Below are 19,473 nucleotides of genomic sequence, written 5' to 3' on the forward strand. Positions count from 1 at the left end.
TTTGCAGCAGAAATGCTAATTGTTAAGGTTTGAGGCAGTTATGGTCAAATCAAGCTGGCGGAAATACAGAGAATTACATAAATAAGTCTTACATCAGGTTTGTGCGTGCATGTATGTGTGTGTGTGTGTGTGTGTGTGTGTGTGTACCTGTCAGCATGGTAATAAGAGCCAGTGTATGGTCCTCTGGGGAGCCCCAGTACCCAGCTTCAGCCAACAGGTTGCGCTCTAACACCTGGTGGTACAGCTCCTCAATCCAGGCCTGAGAGAGAACCACGAGGACCCCGCTGCTCTGGATCAGACGCACAAACTCCTTCTGCACAAGACAGAAAAATAAGTGGCAGTCAGTCTTCCTGATCACTGTTCGCCACAAACCTGCACGTAGTTAAGAACCATCCTCTGCTCACCAGGCTGAGGACGGGTGTGAGCGTTCGCCGTCGGTAGTAGTCGCAGCAGCAGAGTTTGAGATTGAGCAGCAGAGCGTAGTACGACACCAGGTAGAGGCCGTCGGCGTTCATCAGAGACTGACAGCTCAGAGTGTCACCTGCCTCGAACCCTGGAGAGTGGATCCCACCTGGACATGAGCGGGGTTTCAAGTCAGGATAAAATGAACAACCTATTTTAATAGTGTCATCTTGTCATCGTTTAGTCTACTTTTGTTCTTCGGTTATCAAAAACAGACAGAAAACATCTACAGAGCAGCAAAGATGGTCAAGAAGAAAGTGTGGACTCAAAACTGGGGTCATCGGGTTCCTCGATAGTCATATTTGTCTGGGAATATTTCAGTCCAAAAATGTGGTGAATAACTGTGGAGCAACAGAATCGTTTTCGCTTCTTTCAATGTACATTCTTTGAGAGGGGAATAAAAGGAGGAGGAAAGAGAGCTTAGGAGCAGTAGGAATCAGTGGGACGGTGGACCTCGGAGGTAGTGTGAGATATAATCTGATAGCTGATTATGAGTCAAATCTTTTAATCAAAAATTTGCTCTGGGGATTTGAAGCTTGGACCAAATTCATGAAGTCAGTTAACCGTTTAAGTTTAATTTGTAATTTTGCTCTACTGATGTTAAAACTCCCAGCAGGCACACCATTTTAACTGATGGATTATGGGTTATGCCTTGAAGGCAAAACATTTTATTAAGTAGTTCTAGCCGCACAGTGATAAGCTGAATGTAAAATGCAATTTTATATTATACACGCACACACATATGAAGAGCACATTTCCAGCTCTACATTTGTATTCTGTGACTCTTACAAGAATCCTCACGACTTGATTTGTAAGTCAAATCAACCCTTTTACTCAACCCTCTGTCTCACCAGCCTGCAGGCCAGAGCAGAACATGTAGGAGAAGTTCTGCAGTGACAGGTCCACCTCGGCCGTGGTAGCCAACCCCAGCAGCCGGGGCAGCAGTGCTGCCAGAGACTGGACGAAGAGCCTGGCGCTCTGCTGGTCGGCCTCCTGGTTACGGAGCAGTTTGAGCGATAGGGCGGCGGTTCGTAGCGAGCGGTGACCCAGGCATTCACGTGGCGTTTGCTGCTCCTCATCGGCCAGCGACACGTTATCGGAGCCCATATCAGACACGTCGGAGCGGCCAGAGTCTTTTTCTGCAGCCATAGAGTACTGATCACATGAGTCGAACTCTGTCCGCGAAAAGTCCTGCTCCTCCATGCTGAGGGGACAACATACATGCTTAAAGAGTAGCTTTGGTTGTTTTTCAATCTGGACCCTAATTTCATAACTGTTATGGTCAGAGTGAGAGATGGAAGAGACCATTATTCAATCCACTCCAGCATGGAGCAAGAACAGAGCTGTCTGCAGCCCCAGAGCGAACTATCATAAAATCCAATTGCACCTTATAAAAGTGCATTTTTTCCACACAGCTCTGATCAGATTGTTATTATAATTGTCTGATAGCATCGATGGCCCATACAGGGATTACTGACAGCGTGCTCTGGGGCCACAGCTCCACCCTTGATCCATATGGAGCGATTTCAAGAAAAGTTTCCCTTTAAATTTTGAGGCTAATTATCAGTCAAACACAAAGAAAAAAGAGCACATTGGTACCTGAAGTTGCTCTCGCTGTATCGTGACCCTGCTCCATGGTGTGACCTGGTCCTGGACACAGACAGGAAGTTGGTGATGTCTGGGTAGACAAGTGCGTGGCTCCTCTGGACTACATCTGGAGGAACCACACCTCCTCTCTCTGCTCCTCCCCCACCCCTTTCCTTCTCTCCTCCTCCTTCAATTTCCTTCATTTCTCCGCCTTCCTCCCGTTGGCCTCCCATGTCTGATTCAAGACTTGGCGCATATTTGTTCCCCTCCTGACCACCGCAGGAGGAAGGTGTTTGGAGGCGTACATCCTCCCTGCACTCCTCAGGAGTCGTGTGACCCAGACCCAGCACAACTGCATCCAGATCCAGGGTGGTCTGGCCTGTTTCCGTGGTGATGCTGATGCTTATGTCAGGGCTGCGCTCGGTGGCTCCAGCGGTGGCCATGTTGGAGGATGAGGAGCTGGGGTCCCAGGGGGCCTGCTCAGAGGACAGGATGTGTCTCTGCCACCGGAAGTCGGCCTCGTTGATCTCCATAGACTCACGTGTCGACTCTGTCCCATCTTTGAGGTCGTCTAATCGCCGGAGGAGAAGGCGAGCCTGAAAAGTTACAGCATTAGCAATTGAGCTTTGACTTTATTGGAGTAGTGATTTCTAATAGAAATGAAAATCTCAACTCTTTATCATTCACTCCTGCGTGTAATTTCATCAGTCAGGGCCTGATATTTAGGCTTGTCCAGGAAGTGAACTTTTTGTAGAACAAGTAAGAGAGAAATTAACTTGCCCAAACTGGTTTCGATTTGAGGATGTTCAGGCACTTCTCACTGCTTTGGAAACACATTTTTTAAGCCCTATTTCTCCTACACCACCGCCCATCTCTCCAGGTTTGACTTTCTGTCACAGTGGTGTACCTGCTCAGGCGTGATGCCCCGGCCCTGCGACAGTTCATCCAGTGCTCCCAGCAGAGCGCAGGCACAAGAGACAGAGGAGTAACACGCCTCAATGCCTCCCTTCATACAGGCCTCCGTCATCCCATCCATCACCCTGCAGGACAGAGAGGACACATGAGCAGGCAAATTCTAAAATTCAGGTTTTACACATTGTTTGTTGATAGAAGGAAAGATCATCCTCATTTTATGTGTTCTTTTAACTGTTCTGCTGTCTGATGTGTGCATTTCTCTCCATGACCATATGAGCCGTGTCATGACCTTCTTGGCAGGAGAAAAAATTGACCTGGGGAAAGTAGATTTGTTCCGGTAAAGGGAAAGAATCCGTTAACTTTGCAGTTAGCAGCATTTCTGATTTACTGAACTGTGATCAAAACATGGAATTCTTTGCAAAAGTTTTCAGCTCAAATAAATAGAGACAGATAAGTCCCTAACAGTTTGAGCAGGTCCAGATGAGACTTCCTCTTGGAGAACGAGCGCTTCCTGGTTTCAGGTTCGGCCACACACGGACCTGCCAGGTCGTAGAGACGCTGGGGACTCCCTAGAATCTAACACACAAACACACAGATCCACACACTCATTCGACTGTCATTTTTTAAACACTGTGGCACCATATGAAGAAACAACTCCGTACAAAATGGAAACGTGTTATTCAGAAAAGAGTGTCTCCTCGCCCCACCTCCTTCATGATGCGGATGGCCTCTGTGCGGTGCTGAGGAGGTGGATACAGCAGGATCCTGTGGTAGAGTGACTGCAGCACCGGTTTCATCGACTCCACGCAGCTCACCAGGCGCACCAACTCTGCGGCAATATAACACACTGTCCGCACAACTGGGGCAATCCTAGCGGGGGCGCTGGAGGAGCAGCCAGACCCTCTACCTTGATCGGACACTCCACCACCGCTGGATTCCACTTCCTGGGTAATGCCTGGCAACATGGAATGAAAGCATGGTGAGACGTGGCAGAAGCCTTTAAATGAAGCATTATCATCAGTAATGTCTAATAGGGACATTATGGTACACGACTGTAACCACTTTGTGCAGAATCAGTTTCTCGAGATTACCTAGACTGAGTCTATCCGATGGGCGGTCTGGTGCTCCCGTGTGGCCGTGATGTGAGGTGATGGTTTTGTCGTTGACTGGATTTCCCATTATTGCCACCAGGGATGGACACAGCTGCTTCCTGGGGGAGGGAGTTTCACAATCAACAATTCAGAAAAAAAAAAAAAATGGTGGCCAAGGTAAAGAATAAAGTGAACAAATAAAAACAAAGCGAAGGAGCCCCAACACAAACCCCAGGTAACCAACAAGTGCAGCAATGTTCCAGAAATAATCGACTGCAAAAATTACCTTTACAACCAAACATAGCCGAAAGCAAAAAAAGAAACAGATCCCGGCTGTTACGCCAGACACAAACGCAGCGTATCGCACCAGGACACAGCTGTTCATCTTCAGCTCCCTCTTTGTGGTGTGCTGATATGAGCCAGCTGAGTTATTTGAGTTTAACCAGCAGATACTGAGGAGATATATAGTTTAAATAACCGTTTTTTTTCCCACAGGTGCTGAGAGTCTTTTGACTATTTGTTCACATGAGCTGTTGATTCAAAAATAAAATGAAAAAGTCAATTATTGTTATTTGTACAGGCACAAGTGACTTCTGCGCCGGGACAAGGGAAAAGAGGATTTCCTTGTTCAGAAGACAAGTGGCTCAAAATGTGTGGATGGTTTAATGAAATTCATTGATGCGACCAGGCGATAACCTCGGAAAGGCAAAAAAAAACAACAACACACTGTTATTCCAAAACCAGAGGATATTTATTTGACAGCAGTGGTTAAAACTGAGTGTCCTCGCACAATTTAAGAAATCTATAGGAGACTTGAAAAAGAGATCTTCCAAAATAATAAGCCCACCAAGCAATGTCGCTGTCTCACTCAAAATCAATTCAAAAGTACTTTATTGGCACAGCGAATAGGTAATTGTACTGCCAGAGCAGCAATCACAAACAGGGGAAGAAATCAGAGCGCACACAATCTGATACTGTGCATTTTGTGTACCTTCTGTGGGTAATTCCTTCTTCTAAGTATCCCCCTCCCTCACTTTTTTTCAGACAATTTCAGCAGCTACCCACCAGTTACAGCCTCATCCCACCAACCTGCCCATTTCCTCTCTCTCCCTCCTGAATAAATCCCATCAAGCTGCCCAGGCTGCACTTCTCATACAGAACAGATTCACTGGATCTATGAAGGGAGCAAGAACTGAGAATCTATGTTGTGTAGACAAGCACTGAGATATGTATGGGTGTTTTGATGCAGGGAGGAGTACTAGAGTACTCGGTACTGTCATGGTAAGAGCTTGATATTTTCCATTTAACCTGAGGGAAATGCGGAGTATCACAGCTAATTCATTTTGACCAGCTCTTTGTTTGGAAAAAAGGATTTGAGAAGAATCTTACCATACAAGGTCGGTGAAACCTCTGGACAGGTGCATTGTGGGAGGACAGCTGCTGAGCATGGACAGAATGCACTCCAGGTAAAGGAGCTGCAGAAGCTGGTTATTACTGGAAGATGAAAGAAAGACAACAAAAAGGCTTTTATTTTATCTGATGTCCAAAAGCTTCTCATATTTTGGATTTAAGGAGCAGATTAAAATGTTCAAACTTTTGTTACTGTGGTTTAACAGCTTTCCGATGCTCTTTTCCTCTTTTTCTAGTGAGCAAAACTACCCTAATATTGGTGTTTTGCACAGGAAACCAAATACATCAAAATGGTCATTTATTATTTACCGACTCCTGGATAGAAGGAATTACAGCAAAAACTCCCCCAAAACCAATATGTCCCCTCATCATGCGTCTACTACACATTGTCTTTTTGATAGTTTAAATCCTTTCACCTCCTGCTCTTTGTTCCCTGGAGGTGTTACTGCATAATGGCCAGGAAAAACATGGGTTAAAATATTAAATACCACTTCATCGTGTCATGCTTTTAGACAGTTTTTCCAGTTTTTTTCCACTACATTTGTGAGTCAGAATAAAATCTCTTGGACAGAGAATCAATTTCCAGCATGGTAATTGAGATTTCTTGGAGATTTGTGGCGGTAGAGCGAAGCCTGCTGATTCATAGACATGAGTCAGATTCAATAATCTCTTAATTATGACATCGACACACACACAACTGAAGAAAGTGACGCTGAGTGATGAAAAATGGCGCTGTTTACCAGTCTACAGACTCCAGCTTTTCACAGAAAACTGTCAGAACTGTCACCACGTCTTCACACAGAGCCTGGCTGGTGGGAGAAACATCTGCAAACAAACACACACACACACACACACACACACACACACACACACACACACACACACACAAAGCATATCAAGGTTAATTCATTGAACATTCAATATGTACATTAAGTGATAAAAGAGCCTGTCACTGCTGCTCCGTCTCGGGCGCTGGGGTGTCTGTAATGAATAAACTAAATCAATATGCTGGCTGTGAGGCTGCTAGGGCGTCTGCCTGCAGAAGCAGCTTAACTCTGCCTCTGCGTGTGATTGTTTATGGCATCATAAAGACGCTGTGACAGTCTCTTGTGTGAAGATGTTTCTTCATGCTTGCAGATTAGTGATGGCAGAGACTTTAAAGTGGCCATTATGTCCCACAGCTTTGCTAACAAACATAAACCAAAATAAGAGGATGGATGCTAACTCTGTCCTTGAGCTGAGCCCAAAGGGGGCTCCAATGTAAGCACACTGGCTCGTGGTCCCACTGCGGCCATCTACCTCCAAGTCACAGTGCCAGACATTTCTTCTTCTTCTTCTCCTCCTCCCTCGATTTGAAAGAGGACTTTTGGTGCTAGAAGGTGGCTTGCGAAGCGTGTGATAAGCTTTCTCTTCTGCTACTTGGTCACAAGAGCTGCCTTCCTCTTCGTATTATTTGTCAGTGTTCCTTTTGTCTCTCTGATAGCATCGGCGCTCTGTTGGGATGATTGATAGGGCTGCTATCTTCGCTCACTCACTTTCTTTCAGTTGTTTTTCCCCATTCCTGCTTTTCTCTGCAAATGTCACCAACACGTCTAACACGTCTATCCTGAAGTTAAGAGCCTCTCATTGATTTTTTGTTTTTTTGGGACGCTTTAATGAGAAATCTCAGCCTGGCTTAGATGAAAAATTTTGAAACTGATGGACAATTGATGTTTATTAGAATATGTCAGATAAGACAGGATGAACTAAGACAAGACAGGAGTCTAATGAATTCATGGGTGTCCAATCCAAAGGCCAGCAGGAACTGGGAAGGTCCTCTGACATGTCCTGAAATAACCTCTGGACAGACTCAGCTCCACACAGCTCCAAGTTTCATCAGTCACAGCTTTGATACCCTCACCACCACAGACGGGCACATTACCAGGATTGCAGAGGGCTGCCCAAATCCACAGTTTCTCATAGATACCAGGGGGATTCAACTGCATTAGCAAACTTTCAGGCAATTTATCTGCTGGTTTGGAAAAAGCCGACGAAAGCTTTTACCATCTAATAAGCGGAGCATTATATACATGTACGGGTGAGGTGAAGGTTTGGTAATAACGTACCTCGTCTCTGCAGTGGCGGTGCAGTCACCTCCTCGCCATCTGCACCCTGCAGAAGACGAGACAACAGGAGGCTTATTTACCGTCTCTGTATTATTCCAGATATGTTGCAGTTTTCCCTCACAGGGAGAAATTATTCCATCCATCCATTTTTCTACTGCTTATCCTGCTAAAGGAGGTGGGGGTGGAGCCTATCCCTGCAGCCTTGAGGTGAGAGGCGGGGTTCACCCTGGACAGGTCACCAGTCCAGGGCAGGGCCAACACACATAGACAGACAACCATTGGCTCTCCCAGCCACGCCTACGGTCAATTTAGAGTCTGGATTAACCTGGTCCCTCTTGATGTCTTTGGACTGTGGAGGAAGCTGGAGTACCAGAGAGAACCCAGCAGGAACAGGGAGAACATGGAGACTCACCCAGAAAGACCCCGTGCTGCAGCCGGGGCTCCACCCACAACCTTGTTGCTGGGGGCCACAGTGAGGACCACTGTACCACCGTGTTGCCCAGGAGAAGTTATGATATATAAAAATCAGCTCAACTAAATCAATAAATTATAAATCTAATTCGTGTAAATTAACTATAGGTTAAAAAACAGTTAAAAAGACACCATATGTTACTATTTCAGTAAGAAAAGCTGTATTTGTTTTTAATGTTTTGTGCCATTAGCTCATGCTGGTAAAACCTTGCCTCATTATCATGAGATCAAAAAAAACGTTTTTGTTGTGATAACGAGATATACAGTATCCAGCTTATAAAAGTGCTTCACAAAAAACTAAAATCTCAAATTTTATTTTCAACAACTCAACTCGTTCTTTTGGCAGACTGCAGAGATTATAGGTTTTACAGTCAGAACAATCTTGTCTCCCAGCCTTCCTGAACTAATCACAGTGAGCTTTTCAAATTGTGTCATTACTCCAAAGAGAAGCAACTGAGTGGGTACGACTGCACTGAGGCTTCCACTCTGATTCCTTCATTCTGTGTTTGTGTAGCGTGTGTTTTCAGCGAGTGTGACCTCTTGTCTGTGTCGCAGCTGCAGCGTCAGGTCACCCAGTATCTGGCTCAGGGTGGCTCGGATCGCCGTGTTGATGCTGCGCTGGTGACAGCTGGACATGTACGTCTCGATACACACCTACACACACACACACACACACACACACACACACACACACACAGTCAGTCAGAACATCCTCTTGCTTATATCTGAGTCCTGATATTGGAAATGTCTTGACGCAGTGCCCTGAAAGCATCACAGGCAAACACTGAACACCTCGGAAAATTCATGTGAGGTTTCCATGGCGTCACAGGTTACTATAGAGACCAGACTACAAGGGCAAAAGGGGGCATGTTGTCAGAGTGGCAAACATCTTCCAGACTACACACACACACACACACACACACACTTCACAGTTACCAGGCCCAGGCAACAAAACACTCCAGAGCTCCTGTTCAGTTCCATGAACACCAGGGTTGATGTTGTGAGGTCAGCACGGCTAACCCTGACCCTTCAGATGCTGCAGCAACTGTTGCTCACTGAGATCAAGGCTGAGATGGTACTTAGCTCTCAGATTGGGATCATTTCAGGAGAAAAAAGGGGAAAATTTTTGAATTTTTAGCAAGAACACTGCAACAATTCACAAAAATAAGAAGAAACTCAGATACAGGCTCTCTTGCTGTATCCTTAATGAAATCAGCCTGTGTAATATTTATACCCACAAAAATGAACAATGCCCATGACTTCCAGTTTAATGTTCATGTTGCAGTTTGTGCTCCACCAGTCCAGACTAAATAAATCCCTCTGTGTTACCAGTTCCTGTATTTAGAACTAAGCTGCACTGTTGATACGGGATGTTGGTGATAATGGTGTGGTGCTGACAACCTCTCCAGCCAACCTGAAATATCATCCAACACTCCAACACAAACATACCAGATGCCTGGCCCAGACAGACAGACAGACACACACACACACACACGTCGAGCAGGTTTTTATGAGCTGTTAATGGACGTCAAACACCACCTGGGTACAAACGCTGCTGATCCTTCTGTGGATGTGGAAAACTCCCCCCAGATAACATGCTACTACAGAGTTCTAGCATCTTTCTTACTCAGGAAACAGAGCCTTAAAAGCAATAAACTCTTTGCTGATGTGAACATGAGGCTGGCAATGGACACTTCAAAAAATAAGAAATGGTAAATGGACTCAATTTTATAGAGCACTTTTCTACCTTAGCGGTACTCAAAGCTCTTTACAGTGTCGTCTCATTCACCCGTTCACACACACACATACACTGATGGTGGAGGCTGCCATGCAAGGCGCCAACCTACTCATCAGGAGCAATTATGGGTTCAGTATCTTGCTCAAGGACACTTTGACATGGTCACCGGGGTAGGGGATCGAACCAGCGACCCTTTGGTTGCTAGACGGCCACTCTACCCCTGAGCCATGCCGCCCATGTAATGAAATAGGAACTGGAATGTTGATTATTTCATTCAAATGAATTACATACAAACTGCACTTAAGTGATACTTCACTGTCTTTTGCCTAACAGATGATATCGACAGTTTTATTTTTGTTAGCATCAGTGTCCTCTAGCTTCAAGCTAAATACATGCAGCTGTCAATAAAGAAGTAATGTAAGAGGGAAAACTGTCTTTGTGAGCTCAAGAGTCTGAGATGTGAAAACTTGAAGGGCAAAATACACTACTGAGTGGAGAACTACTTTTAACAGGTGAATAATAATATGACAGGAGATGATCTTAAAGGGTTAGAGGGACATTTTTCACTCGTCCTCTTTGGATCTGTTGTCTTACCTCAGCAATGCGGAGGATGGAGTCTCCATTAATGTCAAAGTTAGGGGAGTAGGTGATACACAACAGGACCTGCACACAGTAGACAGAAACAGCCTGTTAAAAGAGAAATAGTTTTACTCTTAACAAATACCAGGGAAGTAAAAGTACCAGCTTGGGGGAAATGATTCAAGTCATAATCATGAAGAAAATCAATGTCAGCAACAGACGTGAGGCTCGAACCAGCGGTCCTTCGGTGTCTGGACGGTCACTCTACTCCCAGCTGTGCCGTCCCTAAATCACTTCACTCTTTTTAATGCAGGCCAACTGCAGGCTAACGGTTCTCTGTGTGGTTGTAATCAGTGACACCTGCTAACAGACAAACACTGACTGGATCTCCATCCTCTGGTTTCACCTTCATGACTTCCACCTGCAGGTCCTCATGGAGAGACGGGGTGACTCGGACAGCCTCCAGCATCTGGCTGAGCAGCTGGCTCTCCAGGACCTCCACCTCCACGCCGACCCCGCCCACAAACCTGTCCTCACACAGGAGTTTCTGATGGGGACCAGGCAGAAAGGAGAGAAGGAGCTCACTCCCATGGCACAGGAAAACATCGCACCAATTAAACATGGCCACCTGTGTGTGTGTGTGTGCTTATTTTCTAGAGTACACACAAACTTAACTTAAAACATTAGTGTCTACACACAGAATTGGTAAGAAAGAGGGCAATACTACGAGGAAGGAATATTTTGATAATTGTGTACCTGCATGCCACTCAGCGCCGTCTGTCCCAGCTTGGTGTTTTTGGACTCCAGAGCCATCTGGAGCGGCAGCAGACAGCGCTCCCTGAGGCACGAGCACAGACATCGCTTACAACCGTATCACATCACACCGCCATCATGGCGGTGATCATGGTCCTACAGACCGACATGCGCCATTCAGTGTAGGTGTTGGTGGATTATGCATTAAAACACTTGGCTTTAATTTTAGAACCTTCTAGGCTTAAGAAAAGTCAGGGGCAAAGAGGCTTGTAGTTTTATACATGATTGGCATTATCAAAACCCAAACGGTCTGTCAGACGACTGCGGTGGCTCCAGCGGTAAAACTGACTCATGGAAAGTGTGAAGTTTGGAAAAGATCTGACCACATGGAGTCCAGTTACCAGTTCCCTGTTCTATGGTGAAACATCAAAATGGATTCTTCCTTGACTCATTCTACATCCCTCCACCAAGTCTGGAGAAAATTATCCACATAATCATCTATAAATATGTGTAACATTTCCTCCGTGCTGCTACTCCCAGCAGGATCCAGTGCACCTTGGTTCAACTCTCCAGAGGAAAAAATGAAGCGTTCATGTTACAAAATCTGATGCAGTTTTGATCTCATGACTTCAATATTAAACATCGTGTGGAGTTAATAGAGGTCAGAGAGGAAAACAGACCGGCAGAACCTGAGAGGGCCTCAGCCTTGACCCCCCCCAACAGTAAATCATAAACTCATCATGACCTCCAGATCCTCCCGCCTCCCTCCCGCTCTAAGAGGTATACTGAACATTTTGTATTCATGGTATCAAATTACAACCGAGGACAAAACAATTTATTTGAGTGTTTCTCCTCCGACTTGACATTTCATCCACCGCAGAGATAAAGGGAGGTTTCGTAATCGGGGTCAAATGGAGATGGAGGTCTGTTCGCATCTGTGTTATTTTCCCATGAATCCCTGCTCTCGCCTCTCCTTGAATCATCCTCTTCAGTTCCAATTGGTTTTACTGACATGGACAGGAGTGATACTGTAGAGGCTCTGTACAATCCAGTAGGTAAATAGAAATAATAATCTACAAAAAAAAAATGGACCTCCGGCTTTTTCTCCCTTCAACGAAATCAATCCTCTTACCGTAATCTCTAGAATATACATGTTCTGAGTTAGACGGAAAAAACTGACTGTGCGTAATTCTTTAATACATTCAAGCGTATTTTTGTAGCAAATATGAGAGACATTCACACCACCAAGCACTGTAAATATAACCTCAGTGTGTTCAAATTTCAACTCCACAAAGAAATAAGTTTTTTTGTGTGTTTGTTTGTTGTTGTTTTTTTGATAACTAAAACTACGCACAGTCAAGGAGAAACTCAGTTATATAACACAGCAAGTGCACTGGAATCCCAAAGCTGAAGCTCATTTTGTCCATCTCTTCCCTCTCTCTTCGTCTTTGTTCCGTTATCTCGCTCCTTCTCCGTGACGGCCTGGTTATTTGTCCTCGTGTGAGTCACTGATCTCTGCTGCTGATAGAAGGCTACTGGCCTTCAGCTCTGAGCTCAGAACAGAAACGAGTCTACAACTCTTGGCAGGCTTAGCAGGACTATCAATGAGATCAGGGCACAGATGCTTATGAAACGTGCACGCAGCAATTGTGACATCATCCATTTGTGGGCATTTATGTAGGTGGATGAATTAGATTTTTGATCTGTGACTATGTAATCAGAAGCCAGAAGACGCGCTGAGCCACACCTCCTGAAGACAAGAACCTGACTGTGGACGACGACCTCATCCAGCCCCATCTCTCTGAATCAGAACGACCCCTTTAAGGCTCTTCTTCATGGGCTTCACTTCTCAGACCCACCTGCTCCGTCCTATCAACGGTCTGACATTCAGTGTCTATTCATGAGCACACAAAGACACAAAAACAACAAGCATCTAGACTCAAAACGCACAAAATCAAATCTTTTCACTTAATTCCTGAGTCCTAGTTGCATTTGAGGCAAATATGCAGAAATCCCTCAAGGTATTCCACTGATATTGCACTTATGTAAGGTAACAGTGACCTTGAACTTTGACCTTTGATCCACTGTTGTTCCAGGCCTGAAGGCACAATTTAATTGAGCACAAAAACACTACAGGAGAATATCAAACCACTAAAAAAATACACAAGACCCATTTATCAGCTGACAAAGTATCTTGGGGATAAATAGGATTACTCTTCTAGGTAATTATGCAATTTTTCAAGCAGCCATGTCATCATCCTGTCAATCAAGGGCGCCCCACAGCTGCAATCCTGCAGGGAGAAGTGTAATTGTGTCCTGCTTGGTTGTGTCAGTCAGGTTGTTGCAGCAGGTATCGGCTAAGGCTCAAAGCCAATGGTGAAGTAAGTGCCTTCCGCTGTGGAGCCAGAGAGTAGCATCGCACTACATTACATCATCATCAATATTTCATCCAATCACGCTACTAAAACAACAGAGATTCCTGGATTAATAATTCATGTCATGTTGAGCTGCAATTGCCAGCAGGATTTATGGCACCTTCGTCAACAGCCACCAGCAGCAGCTCCACTTTACGTTTTATATATTCAAACACCGTTAACACAACATTGGAAGATTCCAAAGCGAGATCCACAGTGATATTAAGGAGATGGGCCCTTAAATCAGCTGCCTCCACACTATATTTACCAGATGTTATGACTGTGGGTAATGCTCCTTCATGTTCTCATGAAGGTGATCCAGACAACAACACAATCTCACGGGTCTACAATGCATCTTTCCACATAATCGCATTCGGCTCAGTCCAGTAGTTTTTGCTTAATCCTGTTGTGCAACAACACACCTGAGGTTTTATGCTAACATTCAGAGCAGAACGTAACGCAGGGCCAGACGGTTCATTCCTCAATGATAAGCTCGGCTTCCACCACTCACGCAAACCAGAGAATCAGACAAACGCAGCGTGTAAACCACAGTGACCTGGCGATCTCTGACTCGAGACCACAAGCAGGGTTCTGGGAACATTACAGCACTCTGGTCTCTGAACCTGTCAGTCCAACTCAACTCTCAAGCTCTTTTCTCACCTCCTTCTCAAATTACCGGGATTTAACAAATTCCTTCAATGAAGTCTCTCTCTCATTTTAGCCTGCAGGTGATGACACGGGCACCTGGATGGATTATAGTCGTCATAATAAAGCCGGCACTTACAAAAGCCATGAAAGCAGTATTTGCGATACATTTTTAACGCAATCTTTAAAATATAGCATCATCAGAAGATGGTGATCCTCCTTATCTTGTCTTGACGAGTTAAATTAAACTTTTATCATGGGATAATATATGTTTTTTTACTTCACGATAAAGGAAATTATCTTTCACATTCATGCTCATGTACTTAAAGGAGTATGTATGAGTATGAATGTTGGGGAGCCTTTATGTGTATAGATACGTACAGTTTTTTGACTTGTAGATATATGTGTATTTACTTAATGTAAAGTCTGTTTTTATTCACTTGTCTAACTGTCAGCATGAATACAACAAACCCAAATATACCTTACTAGTCATTATCTGGAGAAAAAGTCTGTGAAAAATACTTAAGTTCAGCAAACACTTAACAAGGTACCGTTCCACAGTGCTGCTATTAAGCTAACACACAGCCAGCTAGCGCAGCTGAGCTAACGTTAGACATGTTTGCTAGCCTTAACGTTAGCCTTCACATTACCCGTGAAAAATTTGATGTGGATGATTCAGCATCTTTTTTTTTTTTTGTATTTTGGAATCAGAAGAGTTGCATACAGCTGTTATTTTGTCTTGAGTGTATTTTTAAAGTCAAGAATGATTGTGCGTCGGTTGTTCGCTTACCGAAGTTGAGAGGCTGAAATCTTGGCTGATCCATTCTGACGCTGCAGAGTTTCTGTCATTGAATGGGACAAAAAATAAATAAAAGGGGGAAAAATAGTTTTTAAATGACGCTTTACATGAAGTAAAAGTACACAACTACAATTTGAAGAGCACTGCATTCATAAAGAGTGAGAGGAGTGTTAGCATATTCGCTGAGATGCGATAGCTGCAATGAAGTTTAAGGACAAGGCCGGCGGTCATGTTTATTCCTGCTAAAACATCTCATTAAAAAGACCACAACCCATCCTCCTGCCACAGGAGACAACCCAAATGTGGGACTACTAAAAATAGTCCCCCTTATTTCGAGCTTAAATATCAAAAATCACAAACACAAGCAGTACAAAGTGTTCCACAGGGAGCGGCTCGCTGAAGTCAGAAGCAGGGCACTGCTGTTTCAGGGCCGAAACATGCTGCCACATACGGAGGGTTACAACTGCCACCATCACGAATGACACGATTGAATTTAAAAAAAAGATACTGATATAATAATTACATAATAGTCATGATCAAATATAATGATAAAGTAACATCAAATAAATAACATAAATATATGCACAGGAGTAACAAAAGACATGAATTATGTATTTGATAACTTACTTTTTTGTATATCTTTTTTTTTTAATTTTATTTTCCCTAATCTTAATATTGCATGTTTACCAACTGGTACTTATTATTCATTCCAGCATTCTGACGCTCTATTTCTCATAACTCCTTGCTGCTGAAACGTCTGAAATGTCGCTGGGACGAAAACAGAGGATCGTTTTGTCCGACGTCTTTTTTAAATTGCACATTTATTTTGTGAGCAAGGCTTCTCTCTAACCATCAGTGGTGATGCTTCCAGTCCTCCGTGTTCAGGTGTGTGTCAAGGTTTTGTGTAGCGCTGCCCTTGCCCTTTACATCACCATACATAAGTGCTGTGTGTGAGCGAGTTTGTGTGTCAAAGGTGGAGTTTGTCACACTTGTATGTCCTGGACATGGATTGATGTTACGGGCGTGTCTCCAAAAGCTTTGGGGCAGCCGGGGGACAGATATCACGGAAAAGTGGTGGCTAATGTTGATTTTTGACGTGTCACAGTTGACGTCACCAGCATGAAGCTGCAGGTGTGTGTGTGTGCATGTGTCTGGATCCACTTTGGTCCTCAGCTGTAGGGAACAGAACTGGACATTCATTACAAACACACCCCATACAAGAGGGGATCTTTAACTGATGCACTACAGGCCCCACATAATCTATCAGTCACATCCTCAACGATCTGGAATCGTTGGCAGGACAGAAGTACACTCCTCCTGATCCCAGCCTTTTACTTACTTTGCAGCCAGCTTAACTCAGCATTTAGCAAGGCCACAGTAACAAGAACAAATGCACAGAAAAAAGTCATATATCGATTTATATTTCTCAAAGACCCAAGAGGACCGAGCCAGGACCAGACAGCACGATCAGGACGCAACTGTAGCAGCTGCGAGCAAACAGCAAAGTGCATCTGTGGGCGTCAGATGATGTGTCCAAGACAGATTATGTGCGTCACAGCCAGGGACCGGGAGACAGCTATTTACTGTTGGTCAGCTGAGACCAGAACCGCTGACTTAACAGGGTCAAATGTGCTGGACCCTGGTCCAGGAGGGGCCCCAAAAGTGCCCTCTAATCTTTCAATAATCTTCTATGATATCTTAGATAACGGGGAAACATCCTGACCGAGCGCACGGCACCCCGACAAGACACAAACTCTGAATTAAACGACTTGTAATTTAACGTTAACTTGTAAATAACATCAGATCTGGTGTTTGTGTGAGTGGTTTAGAAACGGTTGAGGGTTGATGCAGACCTTTCTCTAATGTTTTATGGATAAACGAATTGAGAATTACTTTTAAGAGGAAGATTACCACATCATAAGCTCTCATATGCCAATTTCCCCACTGTGGGACGAATAAAGGTTTATCTTATCTTATATGCTGTTTTACTGAAAATTCATTTTAGAAGATACAACAGATTTTGAGAAAGTTTTCCTTTGAGGGAAAAATATTGCAGTTGAAAATTGCAATATTGTTTTTTGGGGGTTTTTTGGCCACCTTTCACAACACTCAATCAATATTTACCCCCCTGGTATGGATATCGCATTGCAATCTATGGCAGTAAAAGTATAAGGTGATGGATAATGTATCCGTGAGGTCCTTGGCAACTCCCCGGGTTTCTATCCTGGGCCTTTGGAGCTTCCCACCCCTGGTCAGCAGAGCAAATCTGCCGGGATGGTGCATTCATGTGCAGTCTGGCAAATGGATGAAAACAAAACTATTTCGTTTCTTGGACGTTCTCTTGTATCAAGACAAGGATGAATTGTCCGAATTAATCAACAAACAAGCCTCATTTGGTAAAGATGGAACTGTTGACAGCAGAACCAGCTCCAGCAAACAGAAGGTGTACTTTTAATTTCGTCCACGGCACATGGACTCCCACCTCCGCCTCACTACCTGACTGACCAACATCATCCAGGCCTGTATGGTTGTGGTCCGTTTCCTAGAATGTAGCAGGTGTATGTGGGCTTATTCCTCCCATCCTCCACCCCCCGGCTGTTGCAACACTGGAGCCGGGGAGGCAGCTTCACACTCACCGCAGGCGTGGACGCAGGCGTCGCGGATAGCTTTGTGCTTGTGGCCGGACGCGTCTTTCTGCAGCTTTCGCAGGATTTCCTCCATGCTACCTCCGACGTTAAACGCCCTAATAATCTCACAGAAGGGCCGGTTAGTCGGGCTGGTTGTGACTGTGGTGTTTTTAAAGATGCAACGACCGTGACAGCATCCCTGAACCCCCCTGATGAAGACGATGATTCATTCCTGACGAGCAGCCAATGATGTCAGGCCGGCTGATCCTCTCAGGTCGGAGGAGGAAGTGTTAATCCGCCGCTGTGGCTGCCCAGTGGAACAGCGAGACCCTCTGGTGCAGGAGCAGCAACCTCCATTAAACATCCAGAGGTGGCTAATCTCCCCAGAACCGCCCTTTTACCAAACCCATCGGTCGTTTATTCCCCTTCACCGCCGTGCAGTGGAATCCGCTCCAGCTGATCCGCGCGTTCTTCCCGGAGTCCAGATCCGTGTCGGCGGATCCTCCTCGCCAAGCCGGGAAATGAACTCTCAGCACAGACCTCCGCTGAAAGTGGACTTCCGTGTAACCTGGCAACACTGTATTTACACCTTTTCCCCAGCGGGGGAGTTTGAAAATGCGGCCTGGAGCACCAGGAGCCACCGGAGTGGGATTTCTTGTCCCGGAAGGAAGCGCGGCTCGCAGTCGGTTCTGCCTTCAGAATAAAACCTTTAACCCACCTTCAGTTCCCTGAATCACACTCAAGGCATCATTAAATTCATATTTTGTTCCCTTTAAGTTATTAGAAATATTATTTAACATATAAATTCTCTTTAAGTGCATTACAGTGCTGTAGACACAATTTTGTAGGCTGACCTGGAAGGAAGCATCACACAGACCAAAGGGATCGATACACTCTACATCCAAACAAAAGTTTATGTTCAGCAAAATTCTCTCCACAAATTAGCATAACTTTTATGATTTTTTTTTTATGCGAAGATGCAAAATTAGAAGCAATCAATCGAAGTTGCGCCACAGACGCGTGACACCACAGTGGCACAACTAGCTTAGCGCTCCTTCCTCTTTTAGTTTGAGAACATTTGTTCAGCTGCTTGTTAGCATCTGCTGCTTTTAAGACCAATAAACGGTTTGAAGTGTGTGAGTGCAGTAGTTACTTGTGTCGTTTATTCAGCATGACAAAATGTGACATTAAGCCAGTGGGGACAAATTAACTAACTTCAGGTATTCAGTTGAAAAGCCACTGACTTTGAGACAAGCAAGCCAGATGTTCAACAACGCTAACTTACTTACAGGATTCAGGACTCACTCCTACGCCACTCAGACACGTCCAACACAATCAATTTGTTCTTTGCGTAGGTTGTAGTCGTAGGGCCAGATGTCTTAGGGATGCGACAAGAGACGGGACCAAGCCAAGACCAACATTCTTACATATCTGACCTACGTGTTTCTCAGTGCAGACAAACTGTGTGCACAGCATGTTTTTAATAAAACTTTATGAAATGCATTATCTTTAATGATTCATTATTCTGGTATCAGGTTTGTGCAGCAGCGAGGCAGAGCGTGTCATAGCTTCATCCGTTCAGATGTTCATCGTCTCGATTCGCTGGTGTGTTTCAGGGGAGGATTTATTGACATCAATGCACGCTCCAACAGATGGTTGGTAAAAAAGCAAGGTCATGAGAAGTGACTGTTGGTGTGTAATGATGATAAAGCGTCCGACAGTAAACGGCAGACAGTGATGAACATGATTTTACCAGGACACACAGCTGTCCGGCCGAGACTTTAATCATGATTAAACTCAACGGTTCGCTCAATTATTCTAATGGATTAAACTCAAGAAGAGCCAAATGAATATCTGAGATCCATGCAGTCCCAGAG

At 44.7% G+C, this 19,473-nt stretch overlaps 1 protein-coding gene across 6 annotated transcripts in view; it reads right to left on the reverse strand.

The window, feature by feature from the left end:
* arfgef3 (ARFGEF family member 3) overlaps positions 1–18,131 on the reverse strand; it is a 42,781-nt gene extending 24,650 nt beyond the window's left edge. For 3 of the 6 annotated variants that reach the window (XM_086180225.1, XM_086180226.1, XM_086180224.1), the window contains exons 1-16: positions 14,961–15,350; positions 11,115–11,196; positions 10,765–10,905; positions 10,374–10,442; positions 8,579–8,695; positions 7,571–7,616; positions 6,206–6,290; positions 5,445–5,549; positions 4,056–4,174; positions 3,672–3,919; positions 3,428–3,540; positions 2,957–3,089; positions 2,062–2,645; positions 1,314–1,666; positions 405–571; positions 148–313 (exon numbers count right to left, since the gene is read on the reverse strand). In XM_086180225.1, coding sequence (XP_086036351.1) covers positions 148–313; positions 405–571; positions 1,314–1,666; positions 2,062–2,645; positions 2,957–3,089; positions 3,428–3,540; positions 3,672–3,919; positions 4,056–4,174; positions 5,445–5,549; positions 6,206–6,290; positions 7,571–7,616; positions 8,579–8,695; positions 10,374–10,442; positions 10,765–10,905; positions 11,115–11,196; positions 14,961–15,118 — 2,686 coding nt within the window. In that variant the 5' untranslated portion in view covers positions 15,119–15,350. Of the gene's footprint in view, positions 1–147; positions 314–404; positions 572–1,313; positions 1,667–2,061; positions 2,646–2,956; positions 3,090–3,427; positions 3,541–3,671; positions 3,920–4,055; positions 4,175–5,444; positions 5,550–6,205; positions 6,291–7,570; positions 7,617–8,578; positions 8,696–10,373; positions 10,443–10,764; positions 10,906–11,114; positions 11,197–14,960; positions 15,351–17,605 lie in introns of those variants that run through there. The other 3 variants (XM_086180230.1, XM_086180229.1, XM_086180227.1) reach the window with 2 other exon arrangements.
* Between the last annotated feature and the right edge of the window lie 1,342 nt (positions 18,132–19,473).

This window comes from Aulostomus chinensis, chromosome 16 (genome assembly GCF_037954235.1).
Source record: "Aulostomus chinensis isolate RoL2024-O1b breed Wild chromosome 16, RoL_Achi_v1.0, whole genome shotgun sequence".
Lineage (NCBI taxonomy): Eukaryota > Metazoa > Chordata > Actinopteri > Syngnathiformes > Aulostomidae > Aulostomus > Aulostomus chinensis.